The sequence below is a fragment of the Ranitomeya imitator genome, chromosome 5 (genome assembly GCF_032444005.1).
Source record: "Ranitomeya imitator isolate aRanImi1 chromosome 5, aRanImi1.pri, whole genome shotgun sequence".
In the NCBI taxonomy this organism is placed as follows: domain Eukaryota; kingdom Metazoa; phylum Chordata; class Amphibia; order Anura; family Dendrobatidae; genus Ranitomeya; species Ranitomeya imitator.
In genome coordinates this window covers 196,360,271-196,383,238 of record NC_091286.1, presented here as the reverse complement: position 1 = coordinate 196,383,238, position 22,968 = coordinate 196,360,271, and the positions used below count along the sequence as shown (strand labels likewise).

The following is a 22,968-nucleotide window of genomic DNA, read 5'->3' as shown; positions in this document are numbered from 1 at the left end:
GGAGCGCTGACAGAACACTGGCCGCCTTGTTGGATGGTGGCAGCCTTCTGAGGAGCTCACAAGCCTACCATGCCTCCCAGTGGACACTGCCTTATGTCTGCTGCCCACACCTCTCATGGACACACCGTGAATAATATAAATGGAGGCCGGGAGCACGGATGCGTCTCTCCTCAGGTTATACATATACACATGGTGGGAGGCGGAGCGCCTTGGTCACGTGGTTTCTCTTGTACTGTATGAGGTGCGTGACGTGTAATAAAGCTACAAAAAGAAAAAAAAACAATGCGACCAGGAAGAGCGCCGCGTGCTAAGCTTGCTCGAACGTCGCCGGGTGGTGACGTCATCGGTGGGAGACGGGCTTTTCGCTTCAAGGGTGCAGAAGGAGAGAAGCAGAGGCGGCCGCGCCTGCTGTTCATTGTGCTGTGTGACACCGCGTGTGACCGGAGAGCATGGTGGTAGTGGGGAAAACCAGCGCCATAGCGGCGGGGGTGTGCGGGGCGCTGTTCCTAGGCTACTGCATATACTTCGACCGGAAAAGGAGAAGCGACCCTAATTTCAAGAACCGACTGCGGGAGAGTAAGTGCCCAGGCCGCGGCTGCTGTTGGGCAGCACAATGGAGGACGCTCCTCAGAGATAGATTACTGGTAGGACAGGGGAATGCTGATTGTTGGGGCCGGAGCAGGGCTAATGCCTCCGCGCTGTCCCTGCACCGTGATGAGCATGCGCTGTACGGGAACAGTGGCACTGGCCACCCCGGCCTATCACTCCAGAGCCCCATAGGGTGGTTCCTGGTGGGCACGGGTCGCGGCACCGCTGTGGGAGGCGAGCATGAAATCTAACATAAGCTGGCCTTGTCTAGTAGTGGATAACCCCTTTAAAATGAGCCCCCCACCTCCCAAAAATCTATTTACTTGCAGATTTAGAGGTGATCTGCAGGGGAATGGCATTTAAGGGGTTACGCACCTTTGCTGAGAACTTTACTTATTTTTGGTAAGTGAATGTATTTCAGCATAAATAATTTTTCAATTGGGTTTCCTCAAAAATGTTGCACGGTCTGGTTTTTCCAGACTTTTTTTTTTTTTTGCTGTAGTTTGATGTGATGTGACAGGAGCTCAGAACAAGACATATAAAACAATTAGAAGTTAGAAGCAGCCCCATTAACCTTTTGTTCCCTAAACAAAAGCCTGGAAAACCCCTGTAATGTGTTATGTATATTTTTGGAGTCGATCCATTCTATATCGACTCTGACACGCACTCCACCACTGTCCCACGTTAAAATCTTTCTCCAGCGGCTTCTGTTTAAGGATCCCTGCAGACGAGCGTAAACGAAATCATTAGAACTTCATCTAGGAAACTGACTTTTTTTTTTTTCCCCCTCATTTTCAAACTTGTGACATCTGTGTGTGATCTGTTTTCATACATCCACACTAAAAAAATATGATGAAATAATGTTTCCTAGGTTTGTAATAGAAATGTATCTGTTAAAATCAGATGCCACTCTGATGCTCCGGAGCCCCCGTGTGCTATTTGATTTAAAAAATAAACATTTTTTAACACCCATAGACTTGAATGGGTGAGTCTCATCTGAGACTAGGAAGAAAGTAGTGCATTTAGGGATTTTTATTTTTTCTTCTCGGGGACAGTTTCACAGAGAAAAATCATCATTCATCTGAACAGCACTATTGAATAACATGGGTCAGTGTGCTGTCTGATTAAAAATCGTATAGCACCCTTTAGATTTATGTGCTCGTCTGCATGAGCCCTATGTGTGGAATGTGAAAGACCTGTCTTAGTAAATTTCCACCATAGTTTCTACACCATAGTAGTCATGAGGAGTGTGTACTCGACTACCCCCCCATCCCTATTGTCGCAGTGAATGTTAGTTTCCACCCCTAGGGGTCCAGTGTATGCCTTAAGGGTATGTGCACACATTGCGGATTGGCTGCTGCGGATTCACGGCAGTTTTCCCTGAGTTTACAGTACCGTGTAAACCTATGGAAAACAAAATCCGCAGTGCACATGCTGCGGAAAAAAACGCGCGGAAACGTAGCGTATATTCTGCAGCATGTCAATTCTTTGTCCGGATTCCACAGCGGTTTACACCTGCTCCATAATAGGAAACCGCACAAAATCCGCAAAAAAATCGCGGTAATTCCGCAAGTAATGCGCAGTGCGGATTTACCAAAATCAGTCTGGAAAAATCCTCACCACTTTCCACAACATGTGCACGTAACCTAAGCCTTTCTGATTGCTAAACAGCGCTTTAGGTGCAGTTCAGTCACAGGGACGTTTTCACATGTCCTTATGGAGAAAGACAAAATTCAATTTGTGGTAACGGTTAGCAACTAGGAGCTCTGACAATCCAGTGGACATATAGGGGCGATAATTGACAAATGCGTCTTTTATTGTCACATGTCACTGTGATGGAACATTATTACTGGACCAGGCAGTGAAGAAGCAAAACCAGTAAGGTGAGTATTTTTTACTGCATATATTTATTGAAGCTTTTTTCCTTTACAAAACACATTTTTGAGCATTTAAAAAAAAAAAAAAAATTGCCTCCCACATAACGCTTTGTGTAGAGTATTCAGATTTGCTTTTTTTTTTTTACAGAGAGAAGAAAACAGAAACTTGCTAAAGAGAGGGCTGGACAGTCAAGGGTAAAAGTTAGTTTTTCATTTTTATTTACTTTTATATACCTTTTTCTTTTTTAAAGTTGATGTATCACCAGATTTCACAATTCAAACTGCATGAACACCATTGCATTAACAAATACCGTATTTTGTGGACCATAAGATGCACTGGACTAGAAGACACATCCCAAATTTTGGGGAGGAAAATATTTTCTTTAATAAAATGGTGGTGTGTCTCTTATAGTCCACTTTTACTGAAGCTTTCTGGGGATGAGGGGGGGTGGCTGCGGTGGAGCGTTGTCCCAGGAGACAGGATCACTACTGCAGGAAGCTGTCGACGGCGGGAGGAGTAAAGCGATGTTGCGGGACCCAGGCTAGGAGGATGGAGTATGGGGCGGTGTGAGGCTGCAGCATGCCTCAGGCTTTCACAAAAGGTCAGTGTAGTCCCTGTGCTTACCATTGTTTTCACTGTGGTGGACTCTGGGGAAATTGGGTGCACTCGCGCAGATTAAGATCTTGGGGGGGGGGGGGGGGAGGGGGGGCTTGGTTTACAAGATCTTGGCTCCTGAGGTCTCAATCTACGCATGCACTGACTTTGGGGCCCTCTTTCCGAAGTCCACCGCAGTGAAAACAATGGTAAGTGCAGGGACTATACTAACATTTTGTGAAAGCCTGGGGCCTGCCGCAGCCTTGCACCGCCGAACACCCCCTCCTCCCAGCCCAGGGACCGCAACATCGCTTTACTCCTCCTGCCGCCGCCAGCTCCCTGCAGCAGCAACCCTGCCTCATGAGACCACACTCTACCCCCCCTCACCCATCTACTATATAATTGTCTAAGGGTCACTTCCGTCTTTCTGTCTGTCTGTCCTTCTGTCTGTCACGGATATTCATTGGTCGCGGCCTCTGTATGTCATGGAATCCAAGTCGCTGATTGGTCTCGCCAGCTGCCTGTCATGGCTGCCGTGACCAATCAGCGACGGCCACAGTCCGGCGGAAAAATGGCCACTCCTTCCTCCCCGCAGTCAGTGCCCGCTCCATACTCCCCTCCAGTCAGTCAGTGCTCACACAGGGTTAATGGCAGCGTTGACCGCGGTGTAACGCACTCAGTTAATGCTGCTATTAACCCTGTGTGACCAACTTTTTACTACTCATGCTGCCTATGCAGCATGAATAATAAAAAGATCTAATGTTAAAAAAATATATAGTTACATATTCACCCTCCGTTGGCCCCCGGATAGAAGTGGCCGGTTACTGATGCTCCTCGCGACGCCCCAGTGACCGCTCCATGCATTGCGGTCTCGCAAGATGATGACGTGTGGTCTCGCGAGACCGCAATGCACTCTTCAGACCGGAGCGCTCGAGGAGCATCGGTAACCGGCCACTTCGATCCGGGGGCTCCGGAAGGTGAGTATGTAACTTTTTTTATTTTAATTATTTTTTTTAACAGGGATATGGTGCATGCTACGTGGCTCTGTGCTGTATGCTACGTGGCTCTGTGCTGTATGCTACGTGGCTCTGTGCTGTATGCTACGTGGCTCTGTGCTGTATGCTACGTGGCTCTGTGCTGTATGCTACGTGGCTCTGTGCTGTATGCTACGTGGCTCTGTGCTGTATGCTACGTGGCTCTGTGCTGTATGCTACGTGGCTCTGTGCTGTATGCTACGTGGCTCTGTGCTGTATGCTACGTGGCTCTGTGCTGTATGCTACGTGGCTCTGTGCAGTATGCTACGTGGACATGCATATTCTAGAATACCCGATGCGTTAGAATCGGGCCACCATCTAGTTAGCTATATTTGGATTCTAAGACACGCCCTCATTTTGCCCCCCGAATTTGGAGAGAAAGTGTCTTATCTGAAAATACAGTAGATGTTAGACTCAATGAGGTTCTTGAATAAATAGCACCTTTACATTGTGCGATGACAAATTAGACAATTTTTTTAGTATTCATTGTATTTCAATACTCTCATCGTTTTCAAGATGATTTCTTGACGTCAGCCAGAAAGAATTGGTACTGAGACGTGGTCTGTGGTCACCACCTGCAGAACCACTCCTTTATTGAATGTGTCTTGATAATTGCCAATAATTTCTGTTGTCTATTCCATTTGCAGTACAGCATGTGAAATTGATTGTCAAACAGTGTTGCTTCCTAAGTGGACAGTTTGATTTAACAGAAATTTGATTTACTTGGATTTATATTCTGTTGTTTAAGTATTCCCTTTATTTTTTTGAGCAGTGTATGTTGAGTAAATGCACTCAATACTTCGTCGGGCTCCTTTTGCATCAGTTACTGCATCAATGTGGTGTGGCATGAGGGCGATCAACCTGTGGCACTGCTGAGGTGTTATGGAAGCCCAGGTTGCCTTGATAGCAGCCTTCAGCTCATCTGCATTGTTGGTTCTGGTGTCTATCCTCTTCCTCTTGACAATACTCCATAGATTCTCTATGGGGTTAAGGTCAGGTGAGTTTGCTGGCCAATCAAGCACAGTGATACTGTTGTTTTTAAAGCAGGTATTGGTACTTTTGACAGTCTGTGCTGGTGCCAAGTCCTGCTGGATAATGACTTTTCAGTCCCCAAAAAGCTTTTCGGCACAGGGAAGCATGAAGTACTCTAAAATTTCCTGGTACACTGCTGTTCTGACTTTGGTCTTGATAAAACACAATGGACCTACACAAGCAGATGACATGACTCCCCAAACCATCACTGGTTGTGGAAACTTCACACTAGACCTCAAGCAGCTTGGATTGTGTGCCTCTCCATTCTTCCTCCAGGCTCTGGGACCATGATTTCCAAATGAAATGCAAAATTTACCTTAATCTGAAAACAACACCTCAGACCACTGAGCAACAGTCTAGTTCTTTTTCTCCTTGGCCCAGGTACGACGCTTCTGGCGTTGTCTATTGGTCATGAGTGGCTTGACATAAGGAATGTGACAATTGTAGCCCATGTCCTGGATACGTCTGCGTGTGGTGGCTCTTGAAGCAGTGACTCCAGTTGCAGCCCACTCCTTGTGAATCTCCCCCAAATTTTTGAATGGCCTTTTCTTGACCATCCTTGCAAGGCTGCGGTTATCTCAATTGCTTGTGCTCCTTTTTCTACCACATGTTTTCCTTCCACTCAACTTTCCATGAATATGCTTGGATACAGCACTTTGTGAACAACCAACTTCTTTAGCACTGATGTTTTGTGGCTTGCCCTCCCGGTGGAGTGTGTCAATGACTGCCTTCTGAACATCTGTCAAGTCAGCAGTCTTCCCCATGATTGTGGAGCCTACTGAAACAGACTAAGGGACCTTTTTAACGCTTAGGAAGCCTATGCAGGTGTCTCTTGTTAATTATTCTAATTTGCTGAGTTAATGACCTTTGGGTTTTCATTGGTTTTTCATTGGTTCTAAACCATAATCTTCAACATTAACAGAAATAAATACTTGACGTACTGAAATTTAACTTTTTGATATTCTACATTTTGTGAGAAGCACCTGTATATTACAAAGTTTCTTATTTTTTTTCAGAGAAATCTGCATCTTTCCCCTCCTGGACTGAGCAGTCATTCTCAATTCACAAGTAAAATCTGTATTCAGAGAAGACAGAATGTTTCATTACTGTGCTAAGAAAGGGGGAGGGAGAAGCTAGATGCAGAACTCCCGCCTATGTAGTATATAGCAGCCACGCGTTATCTAACACAGCCCACATAGTATAAAGCAGTGTGGGCACCATATCCCTGTTAAAAAAATAATTAAAATAAAAAAATAGTTATATACTCACCCCCTGGGATCCACCGAAGCTCCGGCGATACGCGCGTGGCTGCCGCCATCTTCCGTTCCCAGGATGCATTGTGAAATTACCCAGATGACTTGGCGGTCTCGCGAGACCGCTAAGTCTTCTGGGTAATTTTGCAATGCATCGCCGGGAACGGAAGATGGCGGCAGGCGCGAGCGGCTCGGCGGACTACGGAGGGTGAGAATAGCAGGTTTTGTTTTTTTATTCTTTTTAACATTACATTTTTTACTATTGATGCCGCATGGGCAGCATCAGTAGTAAAAAGTTGGGGACACACAGGGTTAATAGCAGCGGTTACGGAGTGTGTTACCCGCGGCATAACGCGGTCCGTTACCGCCGGCATTAACCCTGTGTGAGCGGTGACTGGAGGGGAGTATGCGGGCGCCAGGCACTGACTGCGGGGAGTAAGGAGTGGCCATTTTCTTCCGGACTGTGCCCGTCGCTGATTGGTCGCGGCTGTTTTGCCGCGACCAATCAGCAACTTGGATTTCCATGACAGACAGAGGCTGCGACCAATGAATATCCGTGACAGAAAGAAGGACAGACCGAAAGACGGAAGTGACCCTTAGGCAATTATATAGTAGATAATTGTTCATTTAGTTGATACGTAGACATTTTGTATTTTTTTTTTTCTTTTTTTTTTTTAATTGCCTGAAGTGTGAGAAAGTTTAAGGCTAAATTCCTAATACTTACGATGGCTGTTTTATGGTTTGTGTTTTTCTCTTAGCTGCCGGATCTTAAAGATGCTGAGGCTGTTCAGAAGTTTTTCCTGGAAGAAATTCAGCTTGGGGAGGAGTTACTTGCACAAGGTTGTAAATTTTTTTTATCTTGGTCACATTTATTTTTCATTTTATTAGTAGGGCTGGGGCTACTCGGCAACTGTGGTTGCGATGCTGGTTGCACAGCTAAAGATCAGTGTATGTCGCTACAACATTGCAGCATAAAGCATGTGAATTCGGTCACATTGCGACCTGCAAGGTATCGTAACTAGAATGGACCCTTCTAATATTTTGCGACTTTCTTGTCACAGTTGCAGCACCTTCCTGGTCGCAATGCCACCCTATTTCATTATACTGCGGTTTGGTAGTGGCATACAGCGCATTTTTTTTTTTGTGTGTGTGTTTCCTTTTTTTGGGGGGAGGGTGGGGGGTCGGGAATAAACCTGTCACAAGGTCGCATTGTAGCTTTTTAGTACGAATGGTGTGTTAACCCCTTAATGACCGCTGATACTCCTTTTTAACAGCGGCAGTTAAGGCTACTTATGCCTCAGTGCCCCTTTTTAACGGCGAGGAATAAGTATATAGTGCCCCCCCCCAGAATCGGAATTTCTCCAGGATCTTGGCTACTGGGGATATCTGAGACCACAGATAACATGATTCGGGTCGGGTTTTTACCGACCCCAATGTTGTGATCGCTATTAACCGTATAACTGTGACTGCAAAAATTAAAAAGTTCAATTTCTCCATTTAATGTCTCTCATCTGATGTGATCTCGCATTAGAGGAGAGAGAAATAGGGTCCCTCGATTCACACTTCCCCAGTACATCCGGAGTCCCTGCATACTCCCATTGAGTCCCCCGGGCTGCTGGCGTCTTTTTCCAGGAGAAAATGGTGGGCACAAGCGCAGTGTGCACGCCGAGATCTGACGGCTGGCACCCGGTAACAATAGGAAATTTTTTCCTATTGGTTCATTTTCCTCACTGTGATAGACCCTGTGATTAGAAAAAAAAATGTTAAATCATCCCCCCCCCCCTCTTATTCACCCCCTTAGTTAGGTAAAAATAATAAATTTAAAAAAAAATTATTTAATTCCATTTTTCCGGTTGGGCTAAAATTAGGTCTAGGGTTGGGCTAAAGTTAGGGTTAGGGTTGAAATTACGGTTAGGGTTGTGTTGGGTTAGGGTTGGAGTTGGAACTGGAAGGCTCCACTGTTTAGGTACATCTGGGGGTCTCCAAACGCGAAATGGCGCCACCATTGATTCCTGCCTATTTTGCGTTCAAAAAGTCAAACACTGCTCCCTCTCTTCTGAGCCCTGCCATGCTCCCAAACATTGGCTTTCCCCCACATACTGAGTGTCTGCGTACTCAGGAGAAATTGCACAACAAAATTTTGAGGTCTATTTTCTCCTGATGCCCTTGTGAAAAGAAAAAAAATTGGTTCCAAAGTAATTTTTTTTGTGAAAAAGTAAAATGGTTATTTTTTCCTTCCATATTGCTTTAGTTCTTTTGAAGCACCTGAAGGATTAATAAACTTCTTGAATGTGGTTTTGTGCAACATGAGGGGTGCAGTTTTTAGAATGGTGTTACTTTTGGGTATTTTCTCTTAGTGACCCCCCAAACTCACTTCAAACGTGAGGTGGTCCCTAAAAAAATTGTTTTGTAAATTTTGTTGGAAAAATGAGAAATCGCTGGTCAACTTTTAACCCTTATAACGTCCTAACAAAAAAAAAAATTGTTTCCAAAATTGTGCTGATGTAAAGTTGACATGTGGGAAATGTTATTTATTAACTATTTTATGTGACACCACTCTCTGATTTAAGGGTACAAAAATTAAGTTTGAAAATTGCTAAATTTTCAAGATTTTGCCAAATTTCCATTTTTTTCATAAATAAATGCAAGTTATATCAAAGAAATTTTACCACTAACATGAAGTACAATATGTCATGAAAAAACATTCTCAGAATCTGTGGGATACGTTGAAGCTTTCCAGATCTATAACCTCATACAGTGACAGTGGTCAGAATTGTAAAAATTGGCTCGGTCATTAAGTACCAAATTGGCTCTGTCACTAAGGGGCTAAGGGATAAATACACCTAGAAATTTAAAAACGTTGGTCAACAATTCAAGTGATCTTTGCATCTTGCCCTCTATGCAAACGTATCTTCCGTATAGCTCAATCTGTTTGTATTTTTTTTTTTTTAACCCCCACTGACTTCAGGTTGTTTGGGTTTTGAGTATGAGAGGGGTAGGGTTATGTCATTTAATAAAAATTAAACTGTTATTTTGTAAAACTTAATACCTGATCTGTTGCTTGACAAACGTTTCTGTATAGCCCCAGCCTTTTTTTTTTATAATTGCAATTTTTTTATTCAAAGGTTTTCACATTCAACAGAACAGACTTGTAAATAGGAATAAATATTAACAGATTGCAATGAAAACAAAATAAATCAGCTTTGTGACGTAGATGTAGCATATACCGTATTTTGTGGATTAGAAGACGTTACGGAATATAAGACGCATCCCAAATTTTGAGGAGAAAAATGGGAAAAAAAACTTTTATTTACAAAAAAAAAAAAGGTGCTTCTTATAATCCATGCGTTTTATTGCTTACCAGGGGTTGTGGCTGCGGTGAAGCGGGGTCCCAGGGTCGCTGCTGGAGGAGGCAAAAGTGGAGCGTTGCTGCAGACCTCATCTCCTGAGATCTTGGTGCCAAAATCTCCATCTGCGTATGTGCCCCCTCCGGCAGCCATTTTCCTGGAATCCACTGCACAGGAAACATGGAACTGCAGGGGGGGGGTCCTCTGGCCTTTCACAAAATGATGGCAGAGCCCTCGCCGCATCGGAGACACCCACAGCAGCACCAGAGACACCGACAGCGGTGCACCGCACATCTGAACACCCCCCTCATCCCAGCCTTCGACCTGCAGCAACGCTCCACGCTTTCATCCTCCAGCCGGGACCCTGCACCACTGCGGCCGGTAAGGTATATCCGCATTATAAGACGTACCCCCATTTTTTTCCCCCAAAATTTCAGGGGGAAAAAGTGCGTCTAATCCAATGAATACGGTATATAAGAAAATAGGCATTAGACCTACCGGAAATTATGTTTCCAGGAGTCCATCCTGACAGCACCCTGGAGGACGTCGTCCTCCCCCTTGCTGGGACAGGAAACACACGAGAGTTTAAAAGGTCATGTCCCACCCCCAAATCCCTCTTTGTTGTAACAAGAACAGCCTCATGGAAATGCAAATAATATTTTAATGACATAAACATTTTACATCATATGTCATAACATCAAAACAGGGAGGGAACAACCAGTGCTGTCAGAATGGACTCCTGGAAACATAATTACCGGTAGGTCTAAGGCTAGGTTCACACTGCGTTGTGTGAACCCCTTAAACGGACTACGTTACACCGCAGCATAACGCGGTGTAACGTAGTCCGTTAACGGCGCCATTGCTTGCAATGGCGAATGCATCGCTAGTGCACGCCCACAATGGGCGTGCGCTAGCGATGTGCCGTCATTTGAGTGACGGACCTCGAACGCTGCTTGCAGCGTTCGAGGTCCGTTCCTCGCTAGCACAGATCGGGCATCTGCGCTAGTGGGATCGGCAAACGCGATCCCTTTTGGGACATTGCGTTAGTGCAGTCCGTTAGGGCAATCCGTTTAGCGCATAGGCTAATGCAATGTGAACCTAGCCTTATGTCTATTTTCCAGGACGTCCCTCCTGACAGCACCATGGAGAGTACAAAGCACCTCCTTAGGGTGGGATTACCGCTTGGAGAACTTTTCTCGCAAGTGCAGTGTGTTGACCAGACAAGACATCTAGTTTATAATGTTTACGAAAGGTATTGGCACTTGCTCATGTTGCTGCCCTACTAATCTGCTCAAGAGAGGCGCCTGCCCTCTGCGCCCAGGAAGCAGATATCCCCCGTGTAGAGTGTGCATGTAGACCCACCGGAGGGGGAACCCCTTCAGACTGGTAGCCCTCGGAAATCACAGACGTGATCCAACGAGCGATAGAGGCCTTCTTTCCTTATTTTTTTCCCCCAAAAAGAATGATCAGGTTTGGATCTATCCGCCAGGAACTGGTGGCTGCTAGGTAATCTAAGACTGCCTGCCTGACATCAAGGGAATGAAGGGTTTTTTCCTTTGCGTTGGTAGGGTTATTACAAAATGAAGGTAATACAGTCTCCTGATTTCTGTTTTTGGCCGAGCTTACTTTTGGAATAAATGAGGGATCGAGTTTAAGAATTAAACTATCCTCTCTAATCTGTAGATACGGATCCCTGGTACATAGGGCTTGGATTTCCCCCACCCTCTTGGCTGTGGTGACTGCCACTAAAAATGCTGTCTTCCGAGTGAGAAATGATATGGGCATATTATCGGCCAGGGCGTATGCGTCTTTACACAGGAATCTGAGGACCAGGTTGAGGTCGCAGGGAGAAGTCAACTGCCTAATGGTGGGACGCAATCTCTGAGTAGCTCGGATAAATCTAACTACCCATGGGTGAGATGCTAGGGGATAGACAAAGAAGGAGCTAAGTGCCGAGATCTGCACTTTCAAGGTGCTCGGTCTAAGGCCCTTGTTGAACTCAGCTTGCAGAAAGTTTAGGATTCTAGGTATGTCCGGAGTGTCTGCCGCGACATCGGACCTGCCACCTTCCAGACAGAAGCGCTTCCAGATCTTTAAATAGATTGCCGATGTGACTGGCTTCCTGCTGGCCTTGATAGTGGCTATCACCTGATCTGATAAGTCTCTAGGTTTCAAGATGTTCCCTTCAGGATCCATGCTGAGAGATGGAGTTTCCCTGGATTCGGGTGGTAAAATGGACCTTGATGAATTACGTCCTCCCGGAGAGGAAGCTCTATTGGGTTCTTGATTGCCAGGTCCCCTAGCAGAGTGAACCAGCTCGTTCTTGGCCAGTATGCCAGTAGCTCGATCCTCCTTGATCTTCCGGAGAACGGCTGGGATCAGCGCTAGAGGTGGAAACGCATATGAGAGAGGTTCCGTCCAATCTTGGCTCAGAGCGTCTACCCCTTCCGGGAGATCCAATGGGTTCAGAGAGAAGAATTATGAGACCTTCGAGTTTCTTCTGTTTGCGAACAGATCTATTCTGGGAGTTCCCAACGAAGACATAACTCCTGGAAGATGTCCTGGTTGAGTTCCCACTCTGTTGGGCACATTCGCCTTCTGCTCAGATAGTCTGCTATCACATTCTGAGAGCCCTCCAGGTGAATCGCAGACACAGATAGGACCGAAACTTCTGCCCAGCGGAATATTCTTCCCGCCAAATCCTGGAGCGGAGGGTGTCTTGGGCCCCCTTGATGTTTCAGGAATGAAACCGTTGTCACATTGTCGGATAGTATCCTAACATGACAATTTGCAAGAGTGTGCCGGTTTCTTCTCAAGGCCTCCCAGACGGCATACAGCTCCTTCAAGTTGTAGGAGCTGTGATCGACATGTGCTGGCCACCTGCCCTGTAGAATTTTGCCCTTTAGATGGGCTCCCCAGCCCCACGCGCTGGCATCCGTAGTGATCACTGCATAAGGGGAAGTGGACCATAGCACTCCGACTCTTAGGTTCTCTGGCTGTGTCCACCAGTGGAGAGAACCTTCGAACTGGATTCGTTGGCTTCAAGGTACTGTCCAGTGAAGACTGGCGATGATCCCAATTGGAGAGAATCGGTCTCTGCAGAGGTCTTGAATGTGACTGTGCCCATCTGACACCTGGTATACAAGCCATCATTAGACCTAACACTCTCATGGCCATCCTTATGGAAACTCTGTGTTCTAATAGATGCCTGATCTGGATCTGGATTACCTCCAGCTTGTCTTCGGGTAATAGGGATATTCTGTGTCTGGAGTCTAGACACACTCCCAAGAAGGTCTTCCTGTGTTCTGGAATCAGGTCGGACTTCCGCCAGTTTATGACCCAGCCTAATTGTTCCATTACTGATATTGTCTGGCTTCTGTGAACTGATAGTGCCTCTGGCGATCTTGCCACAAGGAGAAAGTCGTCAAGATATGGAGCTATTCTGATCCCCTGGTTTCTCAGGAAGGTGACAATCTCCGAAACCAGCTTTGTGAATATACTGGGTGCTGAGGCAAGCCCGAAAGGAAGGCATTGAAACTGGTAGTGACGGGTCCGGGACGGCAGAGCTACAGCAAACCTCAGAAGCCTCTGAGATGAGGGATGGACGGGGACCTGATAATAGGCACTCTTCTGGTCGAGAGTGCACATTACAGCATCCCGATCTATGAGGTGAATTGCTGATCATATGGATTCCATACGGAACCTTTTGTACCTGACCCAGGCATTCAGAGGTTTTAGATTTATTATCGTGCGGGAGTCGCCGGACGGTTTTGTGATTGAGAATAGGGAAGAGTAGTGTCCCTGGCCTACCTCTAGTGGAGGGACCAGAATTATGACTGCTGAAGAGAGCATGTCCTGCAAGTCTATCAGCATGGCAGAGCCCTGCCTGACCACAGTAGGAGCGATGTATCTTTCTGGGGGAGGGGAGTAGAGCTCGATGCTGTATACCTCTGCCACGGTTCGGAGGACCCACTGATTTTGAGTTCTCTGCAAAGTGGCGAAGCCTCCCCCTGATATATGTGGCGTCATTGTGTTTTGGATCTAGAGGATGGGCTGAAGAAGTTCCTGTTCTTATTGCCCTGGCTACGGGAGCCCCTGTATGATCCTCTATTGGACCTACCCCCTCTGAAATCATACTGTTTCCTGAAGGGGAATCCTCTCCGAAAAAACTGAGACTTTTTAGGTTTGTCCTCTGGGAACCCCTTCTTTTTATCAGAGGCAGATTCTGGAATAGTATCTAGAGAAGGTCCAAATACTCTTGACCCTGAAAAGGGAATTGAGCAGAGCTTGGTCTTGGAGGCATTATCTCCTGACCAGGATCTTAACCAAACCGCCCTTCTAGCCGCGTTAGATAAAGAGCCGCTTCTGGCTGAAAATCTAACTGACTCCGCCGTCATATCAGATAGAAACGCCATGGCTGATATCATAATGGGAAGGGAACTCAAAATATCAGACCTCGGGGTTTTATTGGACAGATGCTCTTCCAACTGCCCCACCATGGGTACATAGATCTGGCCACCGAAGTGGCTGCTATGCTAGTCTTAATTAAGGCCGCAGAAGATTTCCAGGCCATTTTAAGAAGTATGTCAGCCTTCCTGTCCATAGGATCGCGCAAGTTGGATGAGTCCTCGAAGGGTATAGCAGTCTTTTTGGCGACCATTGCCACCGGAACATCTATCTTAGGTATTTCTTCCCATAGTTTGACTTCTTCAGGGTTGATTGGTAAGCGACCCTTAAAGTCATGAGACAATACCAGCCGATGTTTCCACTCTTCTAGTATCATAGCTTTAATATGTTCGCTAACGGGAAAGACTGTCTGTCTACGTGACATAAGTCCCCCGAACATGAGGTCCTGTCTGGACTGTGGCTTGGATGTCTCTTCTATCTGCATCGTGCTTCTCACTGCCTGGATGAACTCGTTCTTCTCAGCCTGGAAGAGATATTTTCTATGGTGGTCTTAGCTCCCTGAAGGGAGCTCCCCCTCTTCTTCTGAGACGGAGTCCTCTGGATCGGACCTGTCCTCAGAACTATACTCCAGCTCTCTCTGGTCTCGCTCCCGCCTGGCTCTCCTACGGCCAGGGATGGGGCTGGACTGCCCTGAAAGGCTGGACACAGAAGCCTGGACCTCTTCTCGGATTAGAGATCTCATTTCTGAGAGTAGTGAAGATTGTTCGTCCCTCACGACCTTAGATGTGCAAGATGCACACAAGGTCTTGCCATGGGAGTCCGGGAGTTTCACGTGGCATATCGGACCTCTGTTAGATTTTGTAGAGACCTTGCCGGGCTTTTTAGGAGGAGCGGAGGGGATAGCGGGGGTTCCCTTATCCTAAATGACATAAGATAGGGAGTAAATAGGATAGGCCTGAATTTTCAGATGTGCAGTGAGGGTAGTCTGTGCTATGCGCACTTACCGCTCCATCGCCGGACATGTCTCCTTCCATGGCACCTTTGCTGTGGCAGTCAGAAGGCCCCAGTGACTCCAGATGCTGGGTAGGAGCGCCTGTACTGCTATGCGTTCCAACGCTGGAGCGCACGCACTTCCCCGCTTTTCCAGCGTCACCGGAAGTGACGATTACCGGATGTGGCGATGCCGGAAGTGACGCGGTTCCCTCAGTTTCGGAAGCCGCTCGGCAAGACGAGACACCGCGCTGAATGCCGCGATTACCTGCTGCATGGAACCGCATCCCCAGCCGAGAGCCTCCACCGGGAGGAGGGGCTGCAACCAGGAGCCTCGTCCTGCTCCTGGCCTTTGGAGCAGAGGGACTCCCCACCCGGAGAGTTTCTACCCTGAGCCTCTTGACAGGGGGAAGGGTATTGGCAAGCCGCATGATACCCCTGAGCTCCGGTAAGCCTGCGCAGCTTCTCTCGGGCTTCCCTCCTTGCAGGGACAGGAAAAACACTGAGGATTTGGGGGTGGGACATGACCTTTTAAACTCGTGTTTCCTGTCCCAGCAAGGAGGAGGATGTCCTCCATGGTGCTGTAAGGAGGGACGTCCTGGAAATGTTGTATTTCGCAATAGTTACAGACTAAAAAAAACAAAGGGGATACATATAAATAGACAGGAAAGGGGATGAATAAAGGAGTTCAAGTTGAAGGGTGGAAGGCGATATATGACCTAGTGAATAAGGTTCCTAAGTATTCAGAAGTAACCTAGGAACACCTTCTGGGTATCAAATGAGATTGAATTGAACCTCTCAACCTTTTCGTCAGAGCAGTGTGATATTTGAAATTTCTTATATCTTTGATCCTGGTATATAAGTCAGACTAGGGAGGCTTGTTTCCAGTGTGAGGCTATCGAACATCTTGCGGCCGTCAATATGTGTACAATTCCAACAGTTCTTTTTGATGTATTTTGTGAGAAAGTATTAAAGGGAACATGTCATTTCCTTCCCCCCAGGCGTTTTGTAACTAAAAGACACCTTCTCTGGTGGCTTCGCTGGTCAGAGTTTAGTCCGTTTATAACTCAACAAAAAAATAATGTTTCAAATTGTGCTGATGTAAAGTAGATTTGTGGGAAATGTTATTTATTAACTGTTTTGTGTAACATAACTTTCTGGTTTAAGGGCATAAGAATTGAAAGTTTGATAATTGTGAAATTTTCTAAAATTTTGCAAAACTTTTTTTTTTTTTTCACAAATAAGCCACAAGTCTTATCAAACAAATTTTACCACTATTCTGAAGTACAATATTTCACTAAAAAACATTCTCCGAATCAGTGGGATCTGTTGAAGCGTTCCAGATTTGTTACCCCATAAAGTGAAACTGGTCAGAATTGTAAAATTTGGCCTCGTCATGAAGGTGAAAACAGGCTTGAGGGGTGAAGGGATTAATATTATTGACTGGTATTTTATTTTGGAACATTTGCATAAGTTGTTGTTTTGCTTCTACATGTGAATTTGTGGACTTGTGTTTTTATTCCAACGTTGGTGGATTCCAATAGAGGTCAACACTAATAATTCTCCTTTTTCTCACTAGGTGACTTTGAAAAAGGAGTTGACCATTTAACAAATGCCATTGCCGTCTGTGGACAACCTCAACAGTTACTTCAGGTTTTGCAGCAGACTTTACCACCACAAGTCTTTCAAATGCTTCTGACCAAATTACCTACAATCAGTCAGGTAAATGCCTTTCTGCTGGTATTGACAATCAGTACGCCAGGCATTCTTCCTTTATCTAAGTTGCTGCTTTCAGATTATGGATTTAGTTATATATTGAACAAGCAAAACATGAAATCCAGGTGTAGTGAATGGAAATGAGATGGGAAGTAGAGGGTGATATATTTTAGGCATTAATTGAACAGTCAGTTTTTGAAGTTGATGTGCTGAAAACAAAAATGGGCACGTGTAGATATTTGTGCAACTTTTTTTTATATCAGCCAAATTGTGATGTTAAAGACTGTGTCAGAGTCTCTCCAAACTGGCTCACAGAAGGACAACCATTGGATTAATTATGAATGCACAATCTCAGGGAGGCACCTGAGGTGGAGGCAGGTGAGCATCGAAAATAAACCATGGAGCAGTGGGAGAAGGTGGCTTGACCTGGTCTTATCAGTCATATTTTCTTGTACATGATGTGGATGGCCAGATGCACTATGGGAAGAAACAAGCCACTGGAAGCACTGTAAGGCTGCGTAAAGTAGCGTATTTTGTTTTTTTTTTTATTTTTTTACATGTTTTTTTTTTGTTACAGATTTTTCCCTATTCATTAGTATGGGTGAAATCTGCAGCAAAGACGCTGCAATAATTGTCATCCTGCATATTCAAATCAGCAAGTGAAAAAAAAAACGGTGTCTGTTTTGGACTTGAGGACTCTTAATCACTTTTCTGGTACTAAGATTTTTTTACATATCTGCACAAACAGTGCTGCCACAAGGTACATTGCAAGCTACAACTAATGCAGCAGCCTCTTTATGCAGGATAATGCGCCCTGCACAATGATGGTGTGTACTTGACCCTCAGATTCTCCACATCTCAATCCATTAGACTAATTGGGCTCTAATGGTTAGAGCATCAGTGGGATATGCTGGAGAAAATTTTTTTTGAAAAATGTGATCTGCTGCTAACGTCTTGATGCAAGATACCGTAGGACTTAGTGGTCTTGTGCTTCCAGAATCAGATGTTCTATTGACACAATGGGGTTTTAATGCTATGACTGATCTGTGTATTTTGAGCTACAGAGTGACACCCAGAATTACTGTTGCCATTTATGTTTGACATCCTGGCTACAGGGCTGCAGTGGCATATAAATACTTGCCGTATATATTGTCTTGGTTAAATCAGTATTTTTTTTTTTTTTTTACCCAAATGTTTAAAATGGATCGGTACTTTCAAGACACTGTGCATAAGTTAACACAGCACAGTGGAATATAAGAATCTTTGCAATATATGTTATAAGAGAAATCTGCTTCCTTCTTCATTTACTAGCCACCTCTTCCTCTCCCGCTGCCTCCTGAAGTTTTCATCCACTATGGGGGGAAAAAAAAATCAGCTCAAATTCATTTTGCTCAGTAAAGGCAAATTTCAGGCTCACTGTGGTGTCATATGACAGCCCATTGTAGTCTATGGAGAGGAGAGGTGGAGTGCGTAAACGGGCAGGAGACACCGGAAGATTGTGCTGAGCTCTCGTTTTATCTCCATTCAGAGCTTGATTCGCACCCAGACAGCTCAGGACTATTGTATATTTCCTCCATGCTGCTGCTTGATTTGAGTGCTAAAATAGTGCAGAAATCTATTTCTGTGTGATTTGTATAGGAGACATCATACAAACTAATCCCCTCCTTCCAGCTCAGAGAGGATAGTAAAGAGTGGCTGCAGAGGGGAAAACTGGTGAAAATGCAAGATACACATCAATAATGGCCAGATAATTTGTTACTCTTCATGTACACATGTGAAAGCTTCTTCTAACAAGTTACATTAAAGTACGGTTACACTTGAAGCAATTAATTTTTTTTTTTTTTTTTGTCTTTTAGAGGATTGGAAGTTCTCAGAGTCTGACTGAAGATGATGTGGAATAAAATTTCTGCATGAGTTACTGTAGACAGTTTAGTTGTATTGCATTAAAATGTATTGCTGAACATGCCATTACTAATAACCGCAAAACAACTGTATTTTATAATTGTTCTGTTGCTATGCTTTAGTTACTTTGATGTCCAAACATTTGTACAATAGAAATATTGTTAAACTCGTTTTTGGTTGATATAAAAGGATGATTTGAAAAGAACTAGCTTGCCCTGAGAAAACAATTTGTTTTACCCTTTATGCAATATTAATTTGTAATATTCTGTACTAAATAACAGCACCTCTTTTAATTAGAATATGTAATTGCTATACAATGTGAAAGATCTGTGAATTCATTTACACTTGCTTCCTTTTTCCAACATCTGTCATCATTCTATAGGTGTTAGAGAAAATGGTGGACACTTTTTTTTTTTTTTTAAAGAAGCACTCCCATTAAAATTTTAATCCTCTTAACATAGTGCAATCATCATATTATTCTATTACACAGTACTGTGTACTTAAAATTACTCGTTTTTCTTTTCTCTGCTGTGTGCAGAAACAGGAAGTCTTTTGACTCATTCCCCTCTTCAACTCTTCAACCCAGGTGCTTCATTCCTCCCCCTGCCATAGACTTTTGCAGTGACTCAAAACGTGTGCAGAGAAAATTGACCTCCTGTTTCTACATAGAGGCTAGAAGGATTTAACTAATCCACACAGACACAATGTCTTTATGGCAAACAGAGAGGTTTATTACAGTTCATAAATCTCCAGCAAACAAACAGAAAACATCCTCTTCTCCTGCATTAGAGGATGTGACAAAAGTAAGCCAAAACAGTCCATACTACAGAATGATGTCCAACAATGCGGACTTCCTCGTATGGACTACAGTCAACACTTTCTGTCTCTAGCTGAGACTCAACTGCAGTAAACACTTGCCATGTTAACTTCTAGACACCATTGAAGCAACTCGGTTGCCTTTTATGTGAGCTGCATAACCTAAATTGGAGATATGGGAGCAGCCAGTCCCACCCAGCTCTTTCAGCTGCTCCTAAGTCCCAGATGCAAAAATTTGTTCTTTTAAAATACACTGCTCAAAAAAGTAAAAGGAACACTTAAACAGAATATAACTTCAAGTAAATCAAACTTTTGTGAAATCAAAATGTCCACTTAGGAATCAACACTGTTTGACAATCAATTTCACATACTGTTGTGCAAATGAAATAGACAACAGATGGAAATTATTGGCAATTATCAAGACACACACAATAAAGGAGTGGTTCTGCAGGTAGGGACCACAGACCACATCTCAGTACCAATGCTTTCTGGCTGATGTTTTGGTCACTTTTGAATGTTGGTTGTGCTTTCACACTCGTGGTAGCATGAGACGGACTCTAAGGATGCCACATCAATGCAAGCTGTGGCAAGCAGTTTTGCTGTGTCTGTCAGCGTAGTGTCCAGGGGCGCTACCAGGAGACAAGCCAGTACACCAGATGATGTGGAGGGGGCCGTAGGAGGGCAACAACCCAGCAGCAGGACCGCTACCTCAGCCTTTGTGCAAGGAGGAACAGGAAGAGCACTGCCAGAGCCCTGCAAAATGGCCTCCAGCAGGCCACAAATGTGCATGTGTCTGCACAAACGGTTTGAAACCGACTCTATGAGGATGATATGAGTGCCCGACGTCCACAGATGGGGGTTGTGCAGGACGTTTGGCATTTGCCACTGAACACCAGGACTGGCAAATTCGCCACTGGTGCCCTGTGCTCTTCACAGATGAAAGCAGGTTCACACTGAGCACATGTGACAGAGTCTGGAGACGCCGTGGGGAGCGATCTGCTGCCGGCAACATCCTGCAGCATGACCGGTTTGGCAGTGGGTCAGTAATGGTGTGGGTTGGTATTTCTTTGGAGGGCCGCACAGCCCTCCATGTGCTCACCAGAAGTAGCCTGACTGCCATTAGGTACCGAGATGAGATCCTCAGACCCCATGTGAGACTATATGCTGGTCCGGTTGGCCCTGGGTTCCTCCTAATGCAGGGCAATGCCAGACCTCATGTGACTGGAGTGTGTCAGAGATGAAGGCATTGAAGCTATTGACTGGCCCGTCCGTTTCCCAGACCTGAATCTGATTGAACACATCTGGGACATCATGTCTCGCACAATCCACCAACGTCACATTGCACCACAGACTGTCCAGAAATTGGTGGATGCTTTAGTCCTGATCTGGGAGGAGATCCCTCATGAGACCATCTGCCACCTCATCAGGAGCATGCCCAGGCATTGTATGGAGGTCATACAGGCATGTGGAGGCCACACACTTCTGAGCATCATTTACTTGTTTTGAGGCATTTTCACTGAAGTTGGATCAGCCTGTAATTTGATTTTCCACTTTGATTTTGATTATCGTTCCAAATCCAGGCCTCCGTTGGTTAATAATTTTGATTTCCATTGATGATTTTGTTGTCAGCACATTCAGCTTTGTACAGAACAAAGTATTCAATGAGAATATTTCATTCATTCACATCTAGGATGTGTTATTTGAGTGTTTCCTTTATTTTGTTTGAGCAGTGTATATTGCAGCAACCTAATTTAGCTGGAGCCTTCTGTCACGATAATGTGAATATGCCATGTTTGAGTATCTACTAGTGATGGGCGAGCACTAAAATGCTCGTTGCTCGGGTCGATCAAATTGAAATACTCGGTTACTCGGCTAGAACAACGAGCCCAATGTAAGTCTATGGGAGACCCAAGTATTTTTACCGTGATCCCCCCAAGGGTCTTTTTAAGGTCTAAAAACGTCTGTAAATGATGGAAACACTGCTCAAATGACACAGGAACCTCATGGGGATCACCCCTGGAAGCATTCCTGACTCCTAGTTCACAACTTTAATCAATTTTTTCCGAGATTCATGCCATTTTTCCCGGTACCACAAAAAACACATTAAAACAAAACCAAAACGGATTTTGCTGGGAAATATGTCAAGATACATCCTTTGCAGGTTAATGACTTGCCTGTAAGTCCAAAACTTTAACCTCTGGCCGAAAATTTCCTCCCCAACTTAGGCTTAGCTCAGACCCAGCGTTTGTGAAGCGTGTTTCAACTTTAACCTTGCTTTCAACCACTACAAATGCATTCACTGGGAAATGTCATTGTAAAATTTAACACCCCTAGCTGGCCATGTGGTGTGTGACATAAGCAGACCCATCTTGTTTCATTTTTGAAGGAGGGACTCTTACAGTCACTGAGCCTATTTTTACTGGTGCATCAGGTGGCATTAATCTTCTTAAAGGGCTATTATGAAACACTGGGTCTCCAGTTGTAGCCTATGCTGTGAGTGGATGGGCTGCCAAGAATTACGACGTACCACAATACCCCTGTCATAAGATGTCCAGAGGTGAATTCCTGAAAAAGTGCTGCATTGAATTCAAGGCCTGCCCTGCTAAGACCAATTCATATGTACCCAAATAAGCCTTTGAACCCACACAGTGGATGTGCCCTTGAAAGTCCACTTCACAATATGCATTTTGTGCTCCTTGGTTTAACACATTGCCAGCAAGGCCAGCCCTGCTGCATAGTCAGTCATATGCACCCCATTAGGCCTTGGAACCCACATACTGGATGGGCCCAGGAAAATCCACTCATATTTTTAATGGTATGATGGTTCCCTCTTTGCAAAATTATTTACAGGAGAATTTGGCAATTGTGTTTGCCATGTTTTTTAACACTAAGGTTCAGATATGGCTTTAAAAAAAGGCTAATCCTTGCAATACAAAGCAATTTCATTGCAAACTACAAAATTCAAGGCATATTAAGATTGAATAGTGTGAGTGCGTACATTTTTGTATATGTTAACAATAACATACAAAGGTTAATAAGTACATATAAGGATTACATAAATATACTGATTATGTATATATGAAGATTAACTTCATACAGTCTACTTAGATCATCATCATGAGGCTTTTAAATATCATCCGTCTGGAATATCCAAGAAGCGACACCAAGACAGAGAACCCCTTGGAGATTACCTACACTGCATGGGCGTCCCCAATTATGCAGGTATCAGCACACTGTACATGTACAGGTACCCCAGTTTTGGCATCTGTCTTAGTCATGTTTCTCTGGTCTTATATAGTGATTTACACTATGTAGTAACTCTAGTTTCACCCAGACCTTCAAGTGGCCACTATTCAAGGTTGGATGAAACTGAAATATCATGGACTCATCAGATGAGGGGCCATAAACCGC

The 22,968-nt window shown here is 44.7% G+C and overlaps 1 protein-coding gene across 2 annotated transcripts; it reads left to right on the top strand.

Moving 5' to 3' along the window:
• Window positions 1-263: 263 nt before the first annotated feature.
• TOMM20 (translocase of outer mitochondrial membrane 20) lies at window positions 264-19,197 on the top strand. Of its 2 annotated transcripts, none has more exons than XM_069769482.1 (5): window positions 264-576; window positions 2,614-2,666; window positions 7,138-7,219; window positions 16,703-16,845; window positions 18,696-19,197. In XM_069769482.1, exons 1-5 carry the CDS (start codon window positions 450-452, stop codon window positions 18,738-18,740), a joined length of 450 nt encoding a protein of 149 aa, XP_069625583.1. In that variant the 5' UTR covers window positions 264-449; the 3' UTR covers window positions 18,741-19,197. The 2 variants fall into 2 exon arrangements, with proteins under 2 accessions (XP_069625583.1, XP_069625584.1); XM_069769483.1 differs by having other exon boundaries at window positions 318-576; window positions 2,614-2,660; window positions 18,696-18,946.
• Window positions 19,198-22,968: the final 3,771 nt, after the last annotated feature.